The 19,047-nt window shown below is 47.9% G+C and overlaps 2 protein-coding genes across 2 annotated transcripts; both read left to right on the plus strand.

The window, feature by feature from the left end:
* The first annotated feature begins 264 nt into the window (after window positions 1-264).
* Gdi1 (GDP dissociation inhibitor 1) lies at window positions 265-7,353 on the plus strand. The gene is made up of 11 exons (XM_036175031.1): window positions 265-633; window positions 1,726-1,833; window positions 1,978-2,077; window positions 2,235-2,369; window positions 2,788-2,986; window positions 3,242-3,373; window positions 4,432-4,531; window positions 5,509-5,680; window positions 5,940-6,084; window positions 6,187-6,241; window positions 6,335-7,353. Exons 1-11 carry the CDS (start codon window positions 589-591, stop codon window positions 6,485-6,487), a joined length of 1,344 nt encoding a protein of 447 aa, XP_036030924.1. The 5' UTR covers window positions 265-588; the 3' UTR covers window positions 6,488-7,353.
* Window positions 7,354-9,141: 1,788 nt separating this feature from the next.
* On the plus strand, window positions 9,142-16,734 carry Fam50a (family with sequence similarity 50 member A). Its single transcript, XM_036174685.1, has 13 exons — window positions 9,142-9,352; window positions 10,589-10,673; window positions 10,774-10,873; window positions 11,359-11,504; window positions 13,967-14,043; window positions 14,159-14,225; window positions 14,755-14,816; window positions 14,981-15,057; window positions 15,357-15,411; window positions 15,598-15,646; window positions 15,741-15,811; window positions 15,933-16,043; window positions 16,521-16,734. Exons 1-13 carry the CDS (start codon window positions 9,242-9,244, stop codon window positions 16,527-16,529), a joined length of 1,020 nt encoding a protein of 339 aa, XP_036030578.1. The 5' UTR covers window positions 9,142-9,241; the 3' UTR covers window positions 16,530-16,734.
* Window positions 16,735-19,047: the final 2,313 nt, after the last annotated feature.

Here is a 19,047-nt window from a genome sequence, read left to right on the forward strand (position 1 = left end):
CTTGACCGAGGGGAAGAAGTTCCCGTGTGTAGTCCTATCAGGAGGGAGGTGAGAGGGGAAGCAAGCTGATACTCTAAGAGTTAGGGTAGAGGCCTGTTATTTCTCCTGGTCTTGGGAGGAGTCCTGACAATGGGAGCTTCTCAATGATACAGGCAGCTGCAAAGTCAAACCACAGGGCCTAGCTGTTTCTCCCAGGGGGGTGGTAACAGGAGCACGCTGGGCGGGGCGGGATGGGGCGGGGCACGCGGGGCTCCCGCGCACGGATCCTTCGCTGGACGCAGCACCTGCCGCGGACCAGCCCCGCCTCATATTTCTCTGGGCTCACGAAGATCGACGTTGCTCCCAGAGTCGTGCTGGTGCTGGGACTTAGGCGCCAGAAGCCCTTCCAGAAAACAAGCTGGGGAACGGTGGCTTCGGTTGAGCGTGGCAAGGCCCGAGGAGGTAGAGGGACTCTTTGACGGTGCGGAGGGATAGGGAGACGAGTAATAGCCGCCATCTTTGGTTCAGTGCGGCGCAACAGCAGCGGCAGTGGCTGCTGTGGTGAAGGAGGAGGAGGAGCCGAGTGGGCGCTGGTACCAAGGCCTGACCATGGACGAGGAATACGATGTGATTGTGCTGGGGACAGGTCTTACCGTAAGTGCCACCACAGGCGCTCATATCCCTGCATCATGCCTTTCCCATCCCCCTTGGTGATGCAGAGCCCCGGCCACCATCTCATTCTCCCATCATTGAGTTCCTGGCAAAGCCCATCCCACTACCTCACCCCAGGATGTTGACTCTACTGCTCTGCCATGTTCTCGACTCCCCATAGAGGGTCCTCTTTCAGCCTGTATCCCCGCACCTTAGGTCTTAAACTCAGACCCCTCTCATCTTCCTTATCTGGTTCACTGAGGTGGAAAACTCCCCCTCCCCCCACTGGACCGGTTGCAACCACCCCCCACCTTTCGCCTGCATTCATCACCTGCTTAGCATCCTTGATTAGCATCCCTTATTTTGTGGTGATCACATTAGGACATGGAGTATGAAGGTGTGGCTATGGGGGCTTTCCAAGGGTGGGCTCTCATCCTGCTTTTCTGCTTTTTGAGAGAGGACCGGAACCCAGGGAATGTTCCAGAAGCAGCAGCAATGGGGGTGGTTACCACATTCCTTCTACCCCAACCCTGTTTCCCATGGAGAGCTCAGTCTGAAGATATCCTCGGTCTTTGTCCTTGGGCTAGTGACAGTGACTGGTGAGGGTGGGGTGTTTGTCTTCCCCACTTCCTCTAAATCTTGTTGGTTTGCACCCTGAGTCTGGACCAGTAGATAGGCAAGAAGAGTCAGGGGCTTCTGCCTTTTGAAGGAGGAACCCAGGGTGGGGCCTGAGGTTTCAAGGACTGGCCTTCCCTTTCAAAGATCCTTTGAATTGGTTCTCCAGAATTCGTTGTCTTATCTTTTTGTGGGCTCAGAGCAGGTAGATACTTCCTTGGTGCTAAAAGACTGTCTTTGGGTCTGCTGGAAGGTCTGCCTCCATAAGCCTTCTTTAATGCTCTAGTAGTTCACCGTTTTGCCCAGCAGGGTTATAAAGGAAACATTACATGAAGCCATCTTCCCTCTCCCAAGTTTAAGTGCTACAAGAGCCAGGGTTTTACATTATGAAATTTGTGGCAGGATTGAGTCAGGGACAAATCAGGGATACAGGTCAGAAGGCAGATGGGAGTGTAGCTGCAAATACTACCCCTCCCCCAGGAATGCATTCTGTCTGGCATCATGTCTGTGAATGGAAAGAAGGTGCTGCACATGGACCGGAACCCCTACTATGGGGGTGAGAGCTCTTCCATCACACCTCTGGAGGAGGTAAGGCTTGGATCTGGGCTTAGACCCAGACTCCTCATTAGTCTCACATAGGGAAATGGGAGTAAAGTAGTTCCCAGGTGCTGGGCAGGAGAGTGGGAGAGGGATGGATGGTTCTTGACATTGTTCTTTCTTCCTGTCTTACAGCTATATAAGCGCTTTCAGTTGCTGGAAGGGCCCCCTGAGTCAATGGGCCGGGGCCGAGACTGGAATGTTGACTTGATCCCCAAATTCCTCATGGCCAATGGTGAGAGAGATTAAGAAGATAATGTATATGGTGACTGGGGGGTAGTGGTGATTGGGAAGACCAGAGGGAAGGGTTAAACTCCAGAATAAGGTCAGTCAGACAACTGAGACCTTTTGAAGGGAGTCACACTGATGTCCCTTACCCCCTTTGGACACAGGTCAGCTGGTAAAGATGCTACTGTATACAGAAGTGACTCGTTATCTGGACTTCAAGGTGGTAGAGGGCAGCTTTGTATACAAGGGAGGCAAGATCTACAAAGTACCATCCACTGAGACTGAGGCATTGGCTTCTAGTGAGTATAAGTCTCTGCAGAGAATAATGGGACAGGAGGAGGCAGGCTGTTCTCAAGATAGGCAAAAGGCTCCCATTTACGTAAGCCTAGTCTTAGCTCCATGTAGTACCAGAGGCCCCTGCTTTATAGTACCTTTATTGGATTGTGCTACCCATTCTGACAAGTTACCAGAAAGGATGCTCATGGGGGAGGATTTCTTTTTGGCAGAGAGCCCACTTGACCCCCATAACATCCCCAAGTGGAGCTAGGAGGGCCTCTTCCTACAAATAGGAAAACTGAGGCCAAGAAGGGTAGGGCAGGGTTACCATGACTAAGCTCTGGTGGGAGCCAGGACACCAACTTTCCTGGCCTGCTCTGGTGGAAAGAGGGGTTTTATGTCTCAGTAATACAATGGGTCTTCTCAAAACCCTTTCTTCAGATCTGATGGGCATGTTTGAAAAGCGACGCTTCCGAAAATTCTTGGTGTTTGTGGCAAACTTTGATGAGAATGACCCCAAAACCTTTGAGGGTGTCGATCCCCAGACCACCAGCATGCGTGATGTCTACCGGAAGTTTGATCTGGGCCAAGATGTCATTGATTTCACTGGCCACGCCTTGGCGCTCTACCGCACTGATGAGTGAGGGAAAGCTGACTGGTGGCAGGAGCCCCTTTGTCTGGCTCACACCTTACCCTCCCCTCATCTGCCTATTGTATCCACCACCCACCCTACATATCCCTTTTACTTGTCTACAAGCTCACCTGTTACATTTCCATACCTCTTCCATTTGACCTGTATCTTTGCCAGGTCACAAAATGGTGGTGGGAGGGCTGGATGGTGTCTTGGAAGGTGAGCAGGGGTGCTGCTGTCAAAGCATCTTCTCTTGTTCCCCAGCTACCTGGATCAGCCCTGTCTTGAGACTATTAACCGTATTAAGTTGTACAGCGAGTCCTTGGCCCGGTATGGCAAGAGCCCATATTTGTACCCACTCTATGGCCTGGGTGAGCTGCCCCAGGGTTTTGCAAGGTGAGGACCTGTTTTTTTTTCCTTCCAGCTGGCATTACTGGTAAGACTAAGGCCAATAAGCCAGGTGCTGGTGGTGCAAGCTTCCCAGCATTTGGGAGGCAGAGGTAGATGGATCTCTGAATTCTAGGCCAGGTTGGTCTACAGAGTGAGTTCTAGGACAATCAAGGCTACACAGAGAAACCTGTCTCAAAAAACCAAAATAAAATGAAATAAATAAAAGAGTAAGGCCAAAAATGGAAATTACCTCCTTGAGCATTTTTGTGGCATCCCCTACTTTCCCATCTAATCTTCATGTACATTGCTTCATCCCTTGGTAATGGGGGCACAGCCCTAAGTGCATTAAAATGCAGAGTAGAGGTTGGCTCAGGAGATAAGAGCCAACTTGTTTTTACAGGGGACCCAGGTTCAATTCTAACACCCATATGGTTGCTCACAACTGTCCTTAATTCCAGTTTTAGGAAATCCAACACCTTTGTCTGACCTCCATAGACACCAAGCATGCATATACAAACAAAATGCATACACATAAAATAGTGAATATAAAAAAATTTACTTAAAAAGTAAATGAAGGGTTGGGGATTTAGCTCAGTGGTAGAGCGCTTGCCTAGCAAGCGCAAGGCCCTGGGTTCAATCCTCGGCTCCAAAAAAAAGTAAATGAAATACAAAGTAAAGGACCAGATCACCATGAACATCAATTTCCCCATCTGGTAGCATTAGGACTATGTCTAGGACCCCAGAACCTTGAGTCTGGGCTTCCCTGGGAGCAGGCTCTTTTCCAGAGTCCTTTATTCTAGATTCCTAGGCCATTACTATGTGAAGCTACTCCTTCATTCTACACTCACTGTCCATTTGCAGAATAGAATATTCTTGATGGAAACTCCAGAGAGGAAGGAGTATACCAAGATGGGCCCCAAGTTCATAGGAGGGACACTTGAAACAATTGGAGTTAAACTCTGTATACCTGGGCAGTTTTCTCTGTCTCATTGCTAGGGTGGGGAGAGTAGAGTATATTTGATTCCTATTCTCCTAAGACTTACCCATCATTTTCCTTACTACAGATTGAGTGCCATCTATGGAGGAACATATATGCTGAACAAACCTGTGGATGACATCATCATGGAGAATGGCAAGGTGGTGGGTGTGAAATCTGAAGGAGAGGTAAGCATGCCCTGTGCATTTGTTACCATGGCTCTGGTAAGGTTTGGTCTTTTTTTTAGGGCTATGTTCATAGGGAGCCTTTTTGCTAGTAAGTTTGCTGTTGATTAACCCTGAGAGCCTCGTAGCTAGGAACTGGGTGGTCAATAAATTCTACATATCTATTCCTTTTGGCAAGAAGTATCCTTCAAATTGCCAGGTATGGTGGTACATGCCTGCAATCCCAGTACTCAGGAGGCATAGGCAGATGGATTTAAATCAATCCGGTGGTAGCACATGCCTTTAGTCCCAGCACTTGGATCTCTGGGGTTCGAGGCCTGCCTGGTCTACAGAGTGAGTTTCAGGATAGCCAGGACTGTTATACAGAGAAACCTTGCCTCGAAAAACCAACCAACCAACCAAATAAATAAATAAATAACCTTCAGAAGTCACATGCTGTGTCTGTGGTCCTTTTGAAAAGGGTGTCATATATCTCAGTTTGGCCTCAAATAGTTTATATAGCTGAAGATGAACTCTTAATCCTTTTGCTTCCACCTTCCTCATGCTGGGATTACAGGTGTGTATCAACATACCTGGTTTATGCAATGCTAGAAGGCATTGCATTCTACCAACTGAGACACATGCCTATCCATGCCCCCTATCCCCCAAAAAAATCCTTCAGCCTGTTGTGATGGGGCATGAGCACTGAGGTGACTGGGGGAGGAAGGTTCTGAGTTTGAGACTAGTTTGGGCCAAATAGACTCAAAACAAAAACCCCATCAACACCAAAAATATGTGTTTGTGATTTTGTTTCAGCATTAGGGTCATCTATCCCTGTATGCAAGGGTTTACCTCTCTGAGCTTCGAGGAAGGGGTTATGTGCTATAGTAGGGATGGTGATGACAACTCAGAGCTGCCTGGTTTTACTCTTAGCTCAGCTCACTATTACCCAGAGCAAGGGGGTGATCTGACAGGTGCAAAGCCTTCTGGTGCCTTCACAGGTGGCCCGTTGCAAGCAGCTGATTTGTGACCCTAGCTACATCCCAGACCGTGTACGGAAGGCTGGCCAGGTTATTCGCATCATCTGTATCCTCAGCCACCCCATCAAGAACACCAATGATGCCAATTCCTGCCAAATTATCATCCCTCAGAACCAGGTCAACAGGAAGTCAGGTAGGCCAGGCAATGAGGGACTACCTTCTGTTGCTGTGCCTCTCACAAGAATTCTTGTGGCTTCTTGTGACATTTTGTTACAGAATATACCTGGGATTGGATGGCCTTCCCTTCTTCATGAGAGTGACAGTTTGGATGCTGTCTGCATGTTGGGCTGGGGAGGGGCAGGTGGGCCAGATTCTTGTCCAGTTCCTAGGAACTACCTTTTTGTGTGGTCATTTCCCCTGGCACATGTTAACCGAGTGCTTTCTGTGGTCAGACATCTATGTGTGCATGATCTCCTATGCACACAACGTGGCAGCACAGGGCAAATATATCGCCATTGCCAGCACCACCGTGGAGACTGCAGAACCAGAAAAGGAGGTTGAGCCTGCATTGGAGCTGTTGGAACCCATTGACCAGAAGTGAGAGGCTGAGCCAAACTGGGTGGGCTTGGTTAAAGACCAGGAATGGGCAAGGCCCATTGGGAGACTTTAATCTACCTCTCTCCCTCATTTGCCCCTCAGGTTTGTGGCTATCAGTGATTTGTATGAGCCTATTGATGATGGTTCTGAGAGTCAGGTAAGAAACCTGTCCAGTCAGCCCTGGTTCTTGATGCCTATCCAAGATCCTCTGCCTGACTTCTCTGAGTCCTGGGGTTTTGCCTATTTACAGGTATTTTGTTCCTGTTCTTATGATGCCACCACACACTTTGAGACCACCTGCAATGACATCAAAGATATCTACAAACGCATGGCTGGGTCTGCCTTTGATTTTGAGAACATGAAGCGCAAACAGAATGATGTGTTTGGAGAGGCTGATCAGTGATTGCTGACTCCCCTCCTCCAGCCCCTGCTCCCCTCTCCCCAACCCGTATGTCCTCTGGGACAGGGAAGATGGTATGGCTGGGCATCCCTGTATCCAGCATCTTCTGCTTCCCCCACCACATTCCAGTGACCCACCTCATTGATTTGATTCACTGACCAAATCCTTAACCTTAGTGATGGTTTGGGAGATGGGGGTTGGATAGTATCCTCTTTCTTGGCCTACCCTTGTTCTAGGAAAAGAGGATTCTTTGTGTGTGTGTGTGTGTGTGTGTGTGTGTGTGTGTGTGTGTGTGTGTGTACACACGTGTACGTGTACACTCTAATTCTACTGTTTGGGAAGGAGTGGAGGAAAAGCTGACTCTGCACCCACTGTTCTTACTCCCAATGTAGTGGCCTTTGGAGATATTCCATCTCCTCCCCCCCAACTCTTATGTGTTGGAGAGAAGGGACCCTCCCAGCACAAAGTTGCATTCCTCCACCCCCTTATAATTTATTCTAATTTATTAACTTTGTCCTACCTATCTGAGGCCTCAGCCTTTCTGTGCAGCCTGGGGCTGTAGAGTGAGCTGCCCTGGCTTCTCCCAGCCCTGGCAAAGTCTGGGTTGGGTGAAGGTTTAGGTGTGGCCCCCTCTGGGGGTTGATCTGTTTTTAATTTCTTATCTTTGTGTTGTGTTCTCTGAGAAAAAGTAAATGTGAGCAAAGAAGAAGGAGGTGGAAAAGTGGACCCAAACCCCAGTGTGCCCCGCCCCAAGCCTTTTCCTTTAGTGGTGGGAACCCTTATCTTGCAAAGTGAATGTTTCCCCTTCCCCAACCTCTAGTGTATTTCACAGGAAACAAAAACCTCCCAATAAAACTGTTGAAACCTGAGTCTGGATCTTTAGGTTCTTTGCTCAAAGGTTGTTGAGTTGTTTTGCAGGACTGGACCAATTTAGCTTCTGGAATTAGAACTGTATATCCTCAAGGGTCAAGGCAGATGAAGTAGGTAGATCAACAGCTGGTGTTTGGTGGAGTCACCTTTGCACTTTTTTTTTTTCTTTTTTGGTATTTTGAGACAGGTTTTCTCTTTATATCCCTGGCTGTCCTGGAACTTATGGAACTCACTCTGTAGACCAGGCTGGCCTCTAACTCAGAGACCTGCCTGCCTCTGCCTTCCTAGTGCTGGGATTAAAGGTATGCCAACACTGCCCAGCTGCACTAGTGGTTTCCAAGAGAGAAGGCATCTAGGTGTAGAGACTGGATCAAAGCCATTCTGGGCTCTCTGAGGCAGGGAAGCACAGGTGAGATGGCTCAATGGGTAAAGGCACTTTCCAGGCAACCTTGAATTTGATCTTTGGAGCCCATGTTAAGGTAGGAGGAGAAAACCAACTCCATGGTTTATGCACAAACACATATATACACACATTTAACATTTTATGTGTATGGGTGTTTTGCCTAGATGAATATGCACCACTTGCATATCTGCTGCCTGCAAAGGCAGTAGAGGGTGTTGGATCTCCAGGAACTGGAGTTACAGTCGGTTGGTGCTGGGAATTGAACTTGGGTCCTCTGGAAGTACTTCCTCTAGTACCCATCACTGCCTGAACCAGCCTCAGTTCTGGGAAAGCAAAGGGACCCATACCTATCCTTGGATGATAGCAAAAAATCCAAGCAGCCAACTGAGAGGTGGTATGTAACACGAATTCTAAACTGTCTTTTAATAAAAAAAAAAAACCTAGAGCCAGATATTGAGGTAAATGCTGAAAGATCAGAGAGAAAAAGGAACAAGCCACTGCCACATCTTACCTCTACAACTCCTCAGCTGAAAAGCCTTCAGTTTCTGTCTCTTCATACCTTATATATCTTTCTCCACCCAACCATCACTTCCTAGTCCTGGGATCAAAGGTGTGTGCTGCCTCTGCCTGGCCTTTATGTTTACTCTAGTGGCTTGTTCTGGTATACAGTATATATCACCACAGTGGTGGCTCATGCTTTTTTTTTTTTTTTTTTTTTTGGTTTTTCGAGACAGGGTTTCTCTGTGTAGCTTTGCGCCTTTCCTGAAACTCACTTGGTAGCTCAGGCTGGCCTCGAACTCACAAAGATCACTGGCTCTGCCTCCCGAGTGCTGGGACTAAAGGTGTGCATCCAGCGGCTCACGCTTTTAATGCCAGCACTTCGAAAGCAAGGACAGGTGGATCTCTCTGAGTTCGAGGCCAGCTTGGTCTACAGTGTGAGTTCTAGGACAGACAAGGTTATGCAGAGAAACCCTGTCTTGGGGGAGTGGGGGTGGAATCCAAGCAGCCAAATAGTGTCAGTTTGTGACCAAGTAGGGGAAAGAGACTAAGCCTCAGAGTGAAGGGGGACACTTTAAGAGATGTAGCTGCTCAAAGAGCTTCATCAGCTAAGTCAGGGAAGCTCTGTGCTTAGCCTTGGGGCCAACTGGAAGAAGTAAGGGGACTGGAGGTCTAGCTTAAGACAGCAGTTAACTTTGAGGGCACTCAGGAAGCTAGGGGACACAGCTCTGTCACAAAAGAGCCAGCAGAATGAACTTGCAGTTTCTCTAAATGATGTGGAAAGGAGCCCAACCTCCTGTGGGGTGGGGCGGGGTGCGATCACGTGCCAGGACCGCGGGCGTAAGGCAGGGCCGGCGTCCGCACGTTCTCTAGTGGCTGACGTCAAGCATCAGCTGACTAAGCCGCTGCTGCCGCCAGGACTCCTTTCAGCCTAAGTCGGCACCGCTGTAGTCACCACCACTGCCGCTGCCACCGCCACAGCCATTATGGCTCAGTACAAGGGCGCCGCAAGCGAGGCGGGCCGCGCCATGCACCTGATGAAGAAAAGGGAGAAACAGCGTGAGCAAATGGAGCAGATGAAGCAGAGGATTGCAGAGGTGTGGGCCAGGCCAGGGCGCCTCAGAGCATGCGCTCCGCGCGGGACCCCGATGGGCTCATGCTATTTGGCTCTAGGAGACCCCTAGTCGGGCTAGAGTGCCCGGAGGGCGGGCCCCCCACACTGGGGGCGGGACTTGCTTGTGCATCTCTGGCTGGTAAGGGAAGCCAGCTGAATCAGTGTAATCTGTAAAATGGGCTCAGTGTTGGGCTATGTCAGAGATTGAGACCACTAGCTTGTGAAAACTTCAGCAGGAGGGAGCCACAGTCAGTGATTCTTGGTTGCATTGATGTTGGGCGACACTCGCTGGCACTCCTCCTGAACACAGAGCTTTCTAGTTCATGTTCCCAGCCTTCCAATGCATACAGGGGAGTGGAGAGCCACAGGGGTATGCCACTGAAGCTAGTTCCAGAGCCTTTAGCATCCCAAAGTACTAGCGTTTCCCTCAGGGCTTCTTCGTTGAGTGGTCACTGGATTCAGGGGCACGGTACCAAGGAGATCTGGGCTTGATCCTTTGGGCAAGACTCCTAAGAAGAGCAGGGCCTTAGCTCTCCAGGTGAGAGCAACTCCTATCTAGGGAAATGAGAAGCCAAACCCAAGAACCAGCCTTCAGATGGAGGTTATCATCAACCCTCAGTCATGTTTGTATTGACACCTAGTCCTCTAGCTCTGACCCCATTGCCTCAGTGGCAGCTGGAAGTACACCTCTGCTGGCCACTCATTGACAGGTCCTGATCAGAGAGGGACCTACTTAGCACCTATTATGATGGTGCTGGACTGAAGAACAGTGACCTAGGTAGCTGCTGATGATATCCTGGGCCAAAAAGAAGGAAAATTCTCACGTGGGGAGGAGGGCTGTACCTTTTTATCCCTCTTCTCATTTATCCTTTCCTGAAATCCCATGGTTTGGGTCTCAGGAGTTTCGGCTTAAAGACTGAGTAGGAAAAAGGCCAAAGGTGAGTATGGTGGTGGTTATAGGCTACCGAGGGAGTACTGATCCCCAGCAGGAGACCTGAAGGGGCCAGAGCAGTTCAGGGATGCCAAGGAAAGGATCTCCTTTGACTCCTTTAGTCCTCCTAGCTTCATGGACCCTTCCCCCCAGAAAAGGGAAGGGGTATGTGTCTTTTCTAAGATCATATCATAGTGTGTCTGGCTACAGATCTAGGACCCAAAGCCACTCTTTCACTTCCACAGTGGAGTGGTAGATGGCCTTCACTGATGTGTACCTCCCCTGCAGGAGAATATAATGAAATCTAACATTGACAAGAAGTTTTCTGCACACTATGATGCTGTGGAAGCAGAGCTCAAATCCAGTACTGTGGGTAAGCAGGACACATGTACCACCTTTTTCCAGACCCAGGGGCTACTCCTTCACTAGCCTTGGCTGACCCGCCTTTCCTCCCATGTCTCCTTGCCTCACAGGTCTTGTGACCTTGAATGACATGAAAGCCAAGCAGGAGGCACTGGTAAAGGAACGAGAGAAGCAGCTGGCAAAAAAGGAGCAATCAAAGGAGCTACAGCTGTGGGTCCCCCATCCTCTCTAAGGCAGTGGTCCCCTTCCAGTGCAGCTAGTGCTTAGGAACTCCTGGGGGTGGGTCAGGCTGTTCCCATTCCATAGGGAGACCCCATTTTTTGCTTTGGGAGCAGTTGTAGTATCTATTGAGCTCCACACTGGTTCTCACTTTCCAGGTTTATCTTTCTTTCTGTTCCTCTGTAAAGGTGGTGAGTCCTTTCTGAGCCCTTTCTTTTTACTGGGTGCCTGAACAGCCTGCATTGTTGCCATTCCTATCTGTCCCATGACCCCTGTGTCCTTTATGCTTGGTGTGTCATAATCTGAGCCCTGCCCTTGAGCTTGAAGTAAACTAGAGCATATAGAATCCCTCTGGGGTGCTGGGGAGATCCAGCTTGTGGTAAGTGGACTCCATGCTAGGTACACAGTGGCTCTGGGACAAAGAAGGGGCCCCAGGGCAGGAACATGGGGCATGATGACCACCCATGCTTTGGTAGGAAGCTAGAGAAGCTGCGAGAGAAGGAGCGCAAGAAGGAGGCCAAGCGGAAGATCTCTAGCCTGTCCTTCACCTTGGAGGAAGAAGAAGAGGGAGGTGAAGAGGAGGAAGAGGTGGCCATGTATGAGGAGGAACTGGAGAGGGAAGGTGAGGGCACTGCCCACCAGAGCTCTGTCTTGACATTTGGGCTGACATTTGGGCTGGCAAAAGAAGAAACACACTCATTTTTTAGCCTAAGTCACCTACTGTGCTTATGGTCCCCAGTTTCACAAAGGGTAGGAGAAGAAGACAGAACTGAGGCAGCATTATGTTTTTAAACCTAAAAGATAGAGTTGCTGTCAGCAGTAAACTGACTCAGAGCTAGACCAGTAGCTCCTGTATAGGAGCCATCAGTGTCAGAAGTTACCAGAGTACTACTAGTGCCTGGTCTAAAAGGATCCAAAAGCTGTCCTTTGAAGCACACAAGATAAACTGAGGAGAAGAGAAGATAGTCTGGACTAGGCTTGCCTGCTGAAACTTTCTGAAATAATTGGAGTGTTTGTGAATACATTGTCAGGTATTGTGGGTTTTTTTGTTTGTTTGTTTGTTTGGTTTGGTTTTGATTTTTCAAGATAGGGTTATCTGTGTAACACTCCTGGCTGTCTGGAACTCACTTTGTAGACAAGGCTGGCCTTGAACTCACAGAGATTCGCTTGCCTCTGCCTCCCTGAGTGCTGGGATTAAAGTATGCACCACCACGACTGGCCACTGCCAAGTGGTGTGACTGACTGCTCACCACAGGTGGCCACTGGCCACTTACTGTGATTGGTGAATTTGATCTATATATGCTTAAATCCAGTACCTCCAATGTACAGTCCTATGTATGTACATCAGTTCTGTGCCTGGCCAGGCTACACAGTCAGTGTGGGCTCAGGACACTTGGGAATGCTGCTTTCCCTAGAACCCAGGGAAAATTGCTAGATCAATGTGAGATAGTCATATGGGGATAGTTGGGTTGGGCATAAAGGATGAATATTTCATTAGTTGCAGAGATGGGAGGAGGTAGGAAGAGTAGATGATGAAGTGAAACAGTTGTAATGAAATAACAGGACAAAGGACATGTGAGGACTTGGAATAAGTTAGCTAATAGCTGTTATTTTAGCCATGTACCACCCCCCTCTGGTTGCTTCTTGCCACTGTAATTTCTTAAAATTTCTTTTATTGAGACAGGGTCTCATGTAGCTAAGGCTGGTCTTGAATTCTGGATCTTCCTGATTTTCCTCAATACTAAGATAGTAAGTGTGCACTACCACACTAGGCCCTTCTACTTTAATTTTAGCAGTATATTTAACCCAGAAATAATACCATTATAGCTTTTTGAACTAGATATACATTTAGTAGTGTTCAGAGCTCTATGTGGCAAGCAGTGTTGTTTTTTTGTTTTTGTTTTTTGTTTTTGTTTTTGTTTTTGTTTTGGCTTGATGTATTTTGAGACAGGGTCTTATGTAGCTCAGTCTGGCCTTGGTAATTATCTTGCATCCACCTTAGGAACTGTTCTAGATTACATAGGCTAGTGGAAATGTTGTCAACCTCTCACTGTGTATCAGTGGGATTTTTTTCTTTCAGATAGTTTCACTATATATCCTAGGCTGGCGTCCAAATTTCAATGCTCTTGCCTCAGCCTTCTGAGTGCTAAAATTACAAGTGTGTGCCACTACACCTAGTTCACTAGGGCTTTTAAAAAGCATAGGTGGTGGGCTTTCCCCTTCCATCCAGAGATTTCATTTTGGTGTTTTAGCAACAGGAACTGGTCATCCAGTGCCTTGGCATCTATTTTTCTTTTTAGTTTATGCTTGTTATTTATCTAGGTTTGTAGTTCTGTTTTTATTTTTTCATTTGTTTATTTATTTTGTTTTTTGTTTGTTTTGTTTTGTTTTGTTTTGTTTTGGAGACAGGGTTTTTCTGTGTAAGCCCTGGCTGTCCTGGAACTTGCTTTGTAGACCAGACTGGCCTTGAACTCACAGAGATCCGCCTGCCTCTGCCTCCTAAGTGCTGGGACTAAAGGCACGTGCTACCATCACCCAAATGGTTTTCTTTTTCTTGCTTTCTTTATTCTTTTTTGGCTTTTCAAGACAGGGTTTCAATTGGGGATTTAGCTCAGTGGTAGAGCGCTTGCCTAGCAAGCACGAGGCCCTGGGATCGGTCCTCAGCTCTGGAAAAAAAAAAAGACAGGGTTTCTTTGTATAGCTTTGGAGCCTGTCCAAGAACTCACTCCGTAGACCAGGCTGGCCTCGAACTCATAGAGATCTGCCTGGCTCTGCCTCCTGACTACTGGGATCAAAGGCGTGTGCCACCACCTACTGGCTGTTGGTAGTTCTTAAAACATGCTCTAGGGGCATGAGAGGTCCATAGAGATCAAAATCATTTTTAGGCCAGTCGTGGTGGCACAAGCCTTTAATCCCAGCACTTTGGGAGGCAGAGGCAGGCAGTTCTCTGAGTTTGAGCCCAGCCTGGTCTATATAAGAGACTTCCAGGCCACTCAGGGCTACATAAATGTGACTCTCTAAAAACAAACACGCAAAATCATTTTCTGAAAAATGATAAGATGGTCTTTGTCTCATTTGCTCTAGAGATCACCACAAAGAAAAGGAAACTGGGGAAGAACCCTGATGTGGACACAAGCTTCTTGCCTGACCGGGACCGAGAGGTAAAAACTGCCTGGCCCTGGTGTTGACTTTGATGTTGATTATGAAGTTGGCCTTGGTGGAGACTCTAGCCCAGGAAGCAGCCCTGAACCTCATCCTTTGTCCATTTCCTCTCAGGAGGAGGAGAATCGGCTTCGAGAAGAGCTGCGTCAGGAGTGGGAAGCCAAGCAGGAGAAAATCAAGAGTGAGTACTATATAGCTAGATATAGTGGCTTAGGCCTGTTATCTCAGCACTCAAGAGACTAAGGCAAAAGGATCTGAAGTTCAAGGTCATCTTTAGCTACATGGCTAGTTTGAAGCCAGCCTTGGCTACATTAGATCTAGTCTCAGAAAGTCAAAAACAAAACAGACACTAAAACAACCCATAGGGGCTGGAGAGATGGCTCAGTGGTTAAGAGCACTGACTGCTCTTCCAGAGGACCCAGGTTTAGTTTCCGGCACCCACATGGCAGCTCACAACTGTCTGTGACTCCAGTTCCAGGGGACCCGACACCCTCACACAGACATATATGGAAGTAAAACAGCAATGCACATAAAATAAAAATAAAAATAAATTATTAAAAAAACAATAAGTTCTAGTAGAGCATGTGTGGTCTAGAGAGAACAGGGCCAAGGCCCAAACAGTTCTCTTGCAAATATTCACCTTGGTTATGTATATCAAGGGAACTCTGAGCACTTGGGTCTGAAGACCAAGAGGCAACTCTTCTTTGTAGGTGAAGAAATTGAAATCACATTTAGTTACTGGGATGGCTCTGGACACCGGCGCACAGTTAAGGTAAGAAGTGGAAGGGCTCCTTTGTCTTGAGTTCAGTGGAAAGTAGCTGACAGTCTTGGCTTGGGAAACCTCTGTGGATAGCAGGATGGGTCTTTGCCTTCTTGGAGGTATTTCTTTGGGCTGTTGTTTTACTTCCCAATTCACTGGTATACCTGCTTCTGCAGATGAAAAAGGGCAACACAATGCAGCAGTTCCTGCAGAAAGCACTTGAGATCTTGCGTAAAGACTTCAGTGAGCTCAGGTGAGCAAACTACACAATGTGTGTGCCTATGTTGTGCATCTGTGAAGAGCCTGCCTTCCTGGCCAGGGTATCAGATAACCCTGCTGACTGTTCCACATCTGGGAAGATATTATTCTGGGCACTGTGCTCCTCAAAGAGGAAAGCTGTGCTCTTTTTTCTTAACTTCCAGAAGTAGAGGACACTGGGGTTCCCATCCCAGGTTCACTAAACTACACAGCTTCCCTTAAATTATAAGGCTTAAAGCATTGTGCCAACTCTGCTGACTTCCAGCTGTTCATCCCCTCCTCTCTCTCTCACAGGTCAGCAGGGGTGGAGCAGCTCATGTATATCAAGGAGGACTTAATCATCCCCCATGTGAGTCCCTTCAACCCAGGGTCATGTACACTGGTTTCATAGAGTCACCATACTGCTGTGCACTCTTCCAGGGCTGGTGAGCACAGTGGTGCCTGCTCCCACCCTGTAGGTAGGGGTGTGGGGAATAGTGGGTGACAGAGGCCTAGATGGATCATCAAGCTTGCCTTTCTCACCCTCTGCTCCTAGCATCACAGCTTCTACGATTTCATCGTCACCAAGGCACGAGGAAAGAGTGGTGAGTGATTCTAGCTTAGTTTATCCTGTAGCTTGTTCTAATATGTTGGGAAGGGCAGTAGTATGGCCTTGGGATTACTGCTTCTCCCCTCCAGGGCCACTCTTCAACTTTGATGTTCATGATGATGTACGACTGCTCAGTGATGCCACTGTGGAGAAGGATGAGGTATGATAGTGCTAGGGTACTGGTCAGGCAACTGAGCCTGACACGGGGTTGTCCTTGGGAAGATGTCACAGGAAGGCAAGGTCAGGTAGTATGGCCCTGAATTACAGCCTTCATTCCTCAGTCACATGCAGGCAAAGTGGTGCTGAGGAGCTGGTATGAGAAGAACAAGCACATCTTTCCTGCCAGTCGCTGGGAGCCCTATGACCCAGAGAAGAAATGGGACAAGTACACGGTGAGGAGTCAGGGACGACAGGCAGGAAGGTTAGGTCCTGGGAAGCCACTTCTTAGTGGTTCCACTGCTGGACTAGGCAGATCAAAGTCAGGGGGTGAGTCATCTTGGCTTTCAGTGACCTGCAATCATCCTGCTGGGAAACAAGAGATAGCTAATATGACATGGTAACACATACCTATAATCCCTCCAATAGGGAAATTGAGGCAAGAGGGGCATAAGTTCCCAGCTGCCCCAGGCTACATAGTAAGACCACTTTTAACACATACACACACACACACATACACACACACACACACACACACACACACACAGAAAGGGAGGGAGGGAGGGAGGGAGGGAGGGAGGGAGAGAAAGGAAGATGGGGAGGGGGGGGGGGAGAGAGAGAGAGAGGAGAATTATAAGTGACATGCTAGCCTGCCCCTATTTATTTCCTGGCTTCCTTTCCTTGTTTCATGTGTCCCCATTTTCTCATACCAGATCCGGTGAGCATCCAGAAGTGGGCATGACCTTGGCTGTCCCCAGCGTGCCCTCCATATCTCTAGGGCTCCAGGTGCCTAGATTCCCTGGGATCATGTCAGAGCACTCTGGGAGGATGTTAGTTGCTATTCTCTGGCCCTGATATTGTCATTACTGCTTTTCTCTTTTACAATAAAAAAGTGCACATGTGGGAGCCAGAGTGCCTGCATTATAAGAAGCTGTGCTTTATTTTTAGAGAGAGAGAGAGAGAGAGAGAGAGAGAGAGAGGTGTGTGTGTGTGTGTGTGTGTGTGTGTGTGTGTGTGTGTGTACACGCTCAAATGCCAGAAGGCAACCCTGGGTGTCATTTTTGTTCTCCAACTTTTTTTTGGAGATGGGATCTCTCACTGGCCTGGAACTTGCCAAGTACACTAGGCTGGCATGTCGGTGAGCCCCAGGGAGCTACCTGTCTCTATCTCTCCAGGGTTGAAATTGCACATGTATATCTATCATCAATATTGGGCTTTTAAAAATATGGATTCTAGGGATTAAACTGATAATCTCATGTTTGCAATGCAAAGACTTTACCAACTGTTATCTCTCTAGACCTAAACATTTTTGTTGAAATAACATTTATATAATATTTTGGTCATTTTACCTGGTGTGTGATGCACACCTATAATCCTAGCACTAGGGAAGTAGAAGCAGAGGGAGCATGAGTTTTGAGATTAGCCTGGGTTGCGCAGCAAGTTCCAGGCCAACATGAGCTGCAGAGTAAGATCCTGTGTCAACCTCTTCTACAGACCACACCAAAGGATTCTTCTTTTCACCCATTCCTTTTTAATTTATTTTTTTAGACAGGTTCACTCTACATAGCCATAGCTGTCCTAAGAACTCACTCTGTAGACCGGTCTGGCCTTGAACTCAGAGATCCATCTGCCTCTGCCTCCCAAGTACTGAGATTAAAGGTGTGTGCCATCATATCACCCATTCATTTTTAAACCATATAATTAAGTGAATAAATTAGTTTGTTCACAATGCATGCAACCATCCCCTACATATACATCAATAACATTTGCATCATTATTCCAAGGACTTCCTGGCTTTTTAGCAGTCACTCCTCATATCCCCAGGCCTAGACACTAGCAACCTTTAATCTTTCTGTAGATTGGCCTCTTCTAAATATTTCACTTGTCTGGAAACAGAAAGGTATGCCATGGGAACAAATCTGAAAGCAAAAGGAGGGCTTTCTAAGGGAAGGCCCAGCTGTTGCCATGACCCTGCCTTCCCTTCCCCAGTTCTTGAATGTGGGGACATAGCCTCACACTTGGACAAAGCTCTGGAGTGAAAAGGGAATACCTCCTTAAGCCTCCTTCCCAGGTTCTTGTGTCTTCTTAGCTGCCTCTGCCATGGGGTCTTGGCCAAGCAACCTCTCCTAGCTCCTGTCCCTAGTCCCAGCACTCATGGCTGCTGTAGGTGCCTTGAAGTCACTGTTCACTTGCCACATCTGTGTCTACCCTGCTCAGTCTGCATGGGGACTAGTCACTGTTATAGCCCTAGGGGCGGGATCCACCTGAGGGTGGACAGTGCCTCAGCCTCCAGTACCAGTGGCTCTGCCATCTCAATGGCAGCTCTATCAGTTCCTCTTGGGTTAAGCTGAGACATAGTGATCCAGCTTGGAGAGTAGAAAAGGTGAGTTGAGAGTCCCTTCCCTGTTTGAGGCCAGGTGCTTGTCTGCACCTTGTCACTGGCAAGCATGAATATCTGATGATACTATGTAGTGAGCTTTGCTATGGCTGGAGGAGGCCTGGTCCTTGAATCTGTGCCTATGGTAGAGATATATGAGATCACTTTGAGGATGGAGAGGGTAAAGTAGGTCAGGATATCTTGGGAGCACATTGTAGTAGGTAGTTAGACCTCATCTACTCCAGATGTATACTGCTGGGAGTCTTGGATGTGAATTGTCTAGTTCCCTGTGACAATCCCAATCTGCCTTTTGAGAAGCCATCAGAAAAAGAAGCCACCATGGAGAAAAAGTTCACTCTCGGCTATCTTATCCACATATTAGTGCCTCAAATTTCCTCTTTAGTCCCCAAGCTCTCTCAACTCTATATTTATATGGATCTGAGGCCCAAGGGACTCTGAGCCTGGATAGATCATACCTAGACAGGAACTACTTCAATCCTTCATCTTATGGAAAAGGAAATCCTTTGAAGTTCACTCATGAGTCTTCATGGGGAAGGATCTATGTTGTTGGTTATTTTTATTTTTGGCTCCTTTGGGGCCCTACCACCCAGCTCCCAAATAAATCCACAGGGAATCTTATTATAACTTATAAATGTTCGGCCTTAGCTTGGCTTATTTCTAGCCAGCTTTCCTTAGCTGAAATTATCCCAGCTTCCTTTTGCTTCTGGGTTTTTTTCCTTTTTTTTAAAAAATAATTCATTTAACTTTATTTTATTGGTGTGAGGGTGTCAGATGCCCTGGAACTGGAGCTCCAGACAGTTGAGAGCTGCCATGTGGGTGCTGGGAACTGAACCTGGCTCTTC

Source organism: Onychomys torridus, chromosome X, assembly GCF_903995425.1.
Source record: "Onychomys torridus chromosome X, mOncTor1.1, whole genome shotgun sequence".
Taxonomy (NCBI): domain Eukaryota; kingdom Metazoa; phylum Chordata; class Mammalia; order Rodentia; family Cricetidae; genus Onychomys; species Onychomys torridus.

Bases quoted from the DNA above. Each gene is read 5' to 3' on its own strand.
- Gdi1 (XM_036175031.1), top strand. From the start codon at position 589: ATGGACGAGGAATACGATGTGATTGTGCTGGGGACAGGTCTTACC. The intron at 634-1,725 runs GTAAGTGCCACC...CCCCTCCCCCAG, and splicing joins TGCTGGGGACAGGTCTTACC to GAATGCATTCTGTCTGGCAT. The intron at 2,370-2,787 runs GTGAGTATAAGT...CCCTTTCTTCAG, and splicing joins GACTGAGGCATTGGCTTCTA to ATCTGATGGGCATGTTTGAA.
- Fam50a (XM_036174685.1), top strand. From the start codon at position 9,242: ATGGCTCAGTACAAGGGCGCCGCAAGCGAGGCGGGCCGCGCCATGCAC. The intron at 11,505-13,966 runs GTGAGGGCACTG...CATTTGCTCTAG, and splicing joins GGAGGAACTGGAGAGGGAAG to AGATCACCACAAAGAAAAGG. The intron at 14,226-14,754 runs GTGAGTACTATA...TCTTCTTTGTAG, and splicing joins CAAGCAGGAGAAAATCAAGA to GTGAAGAAATTGAAATCACA.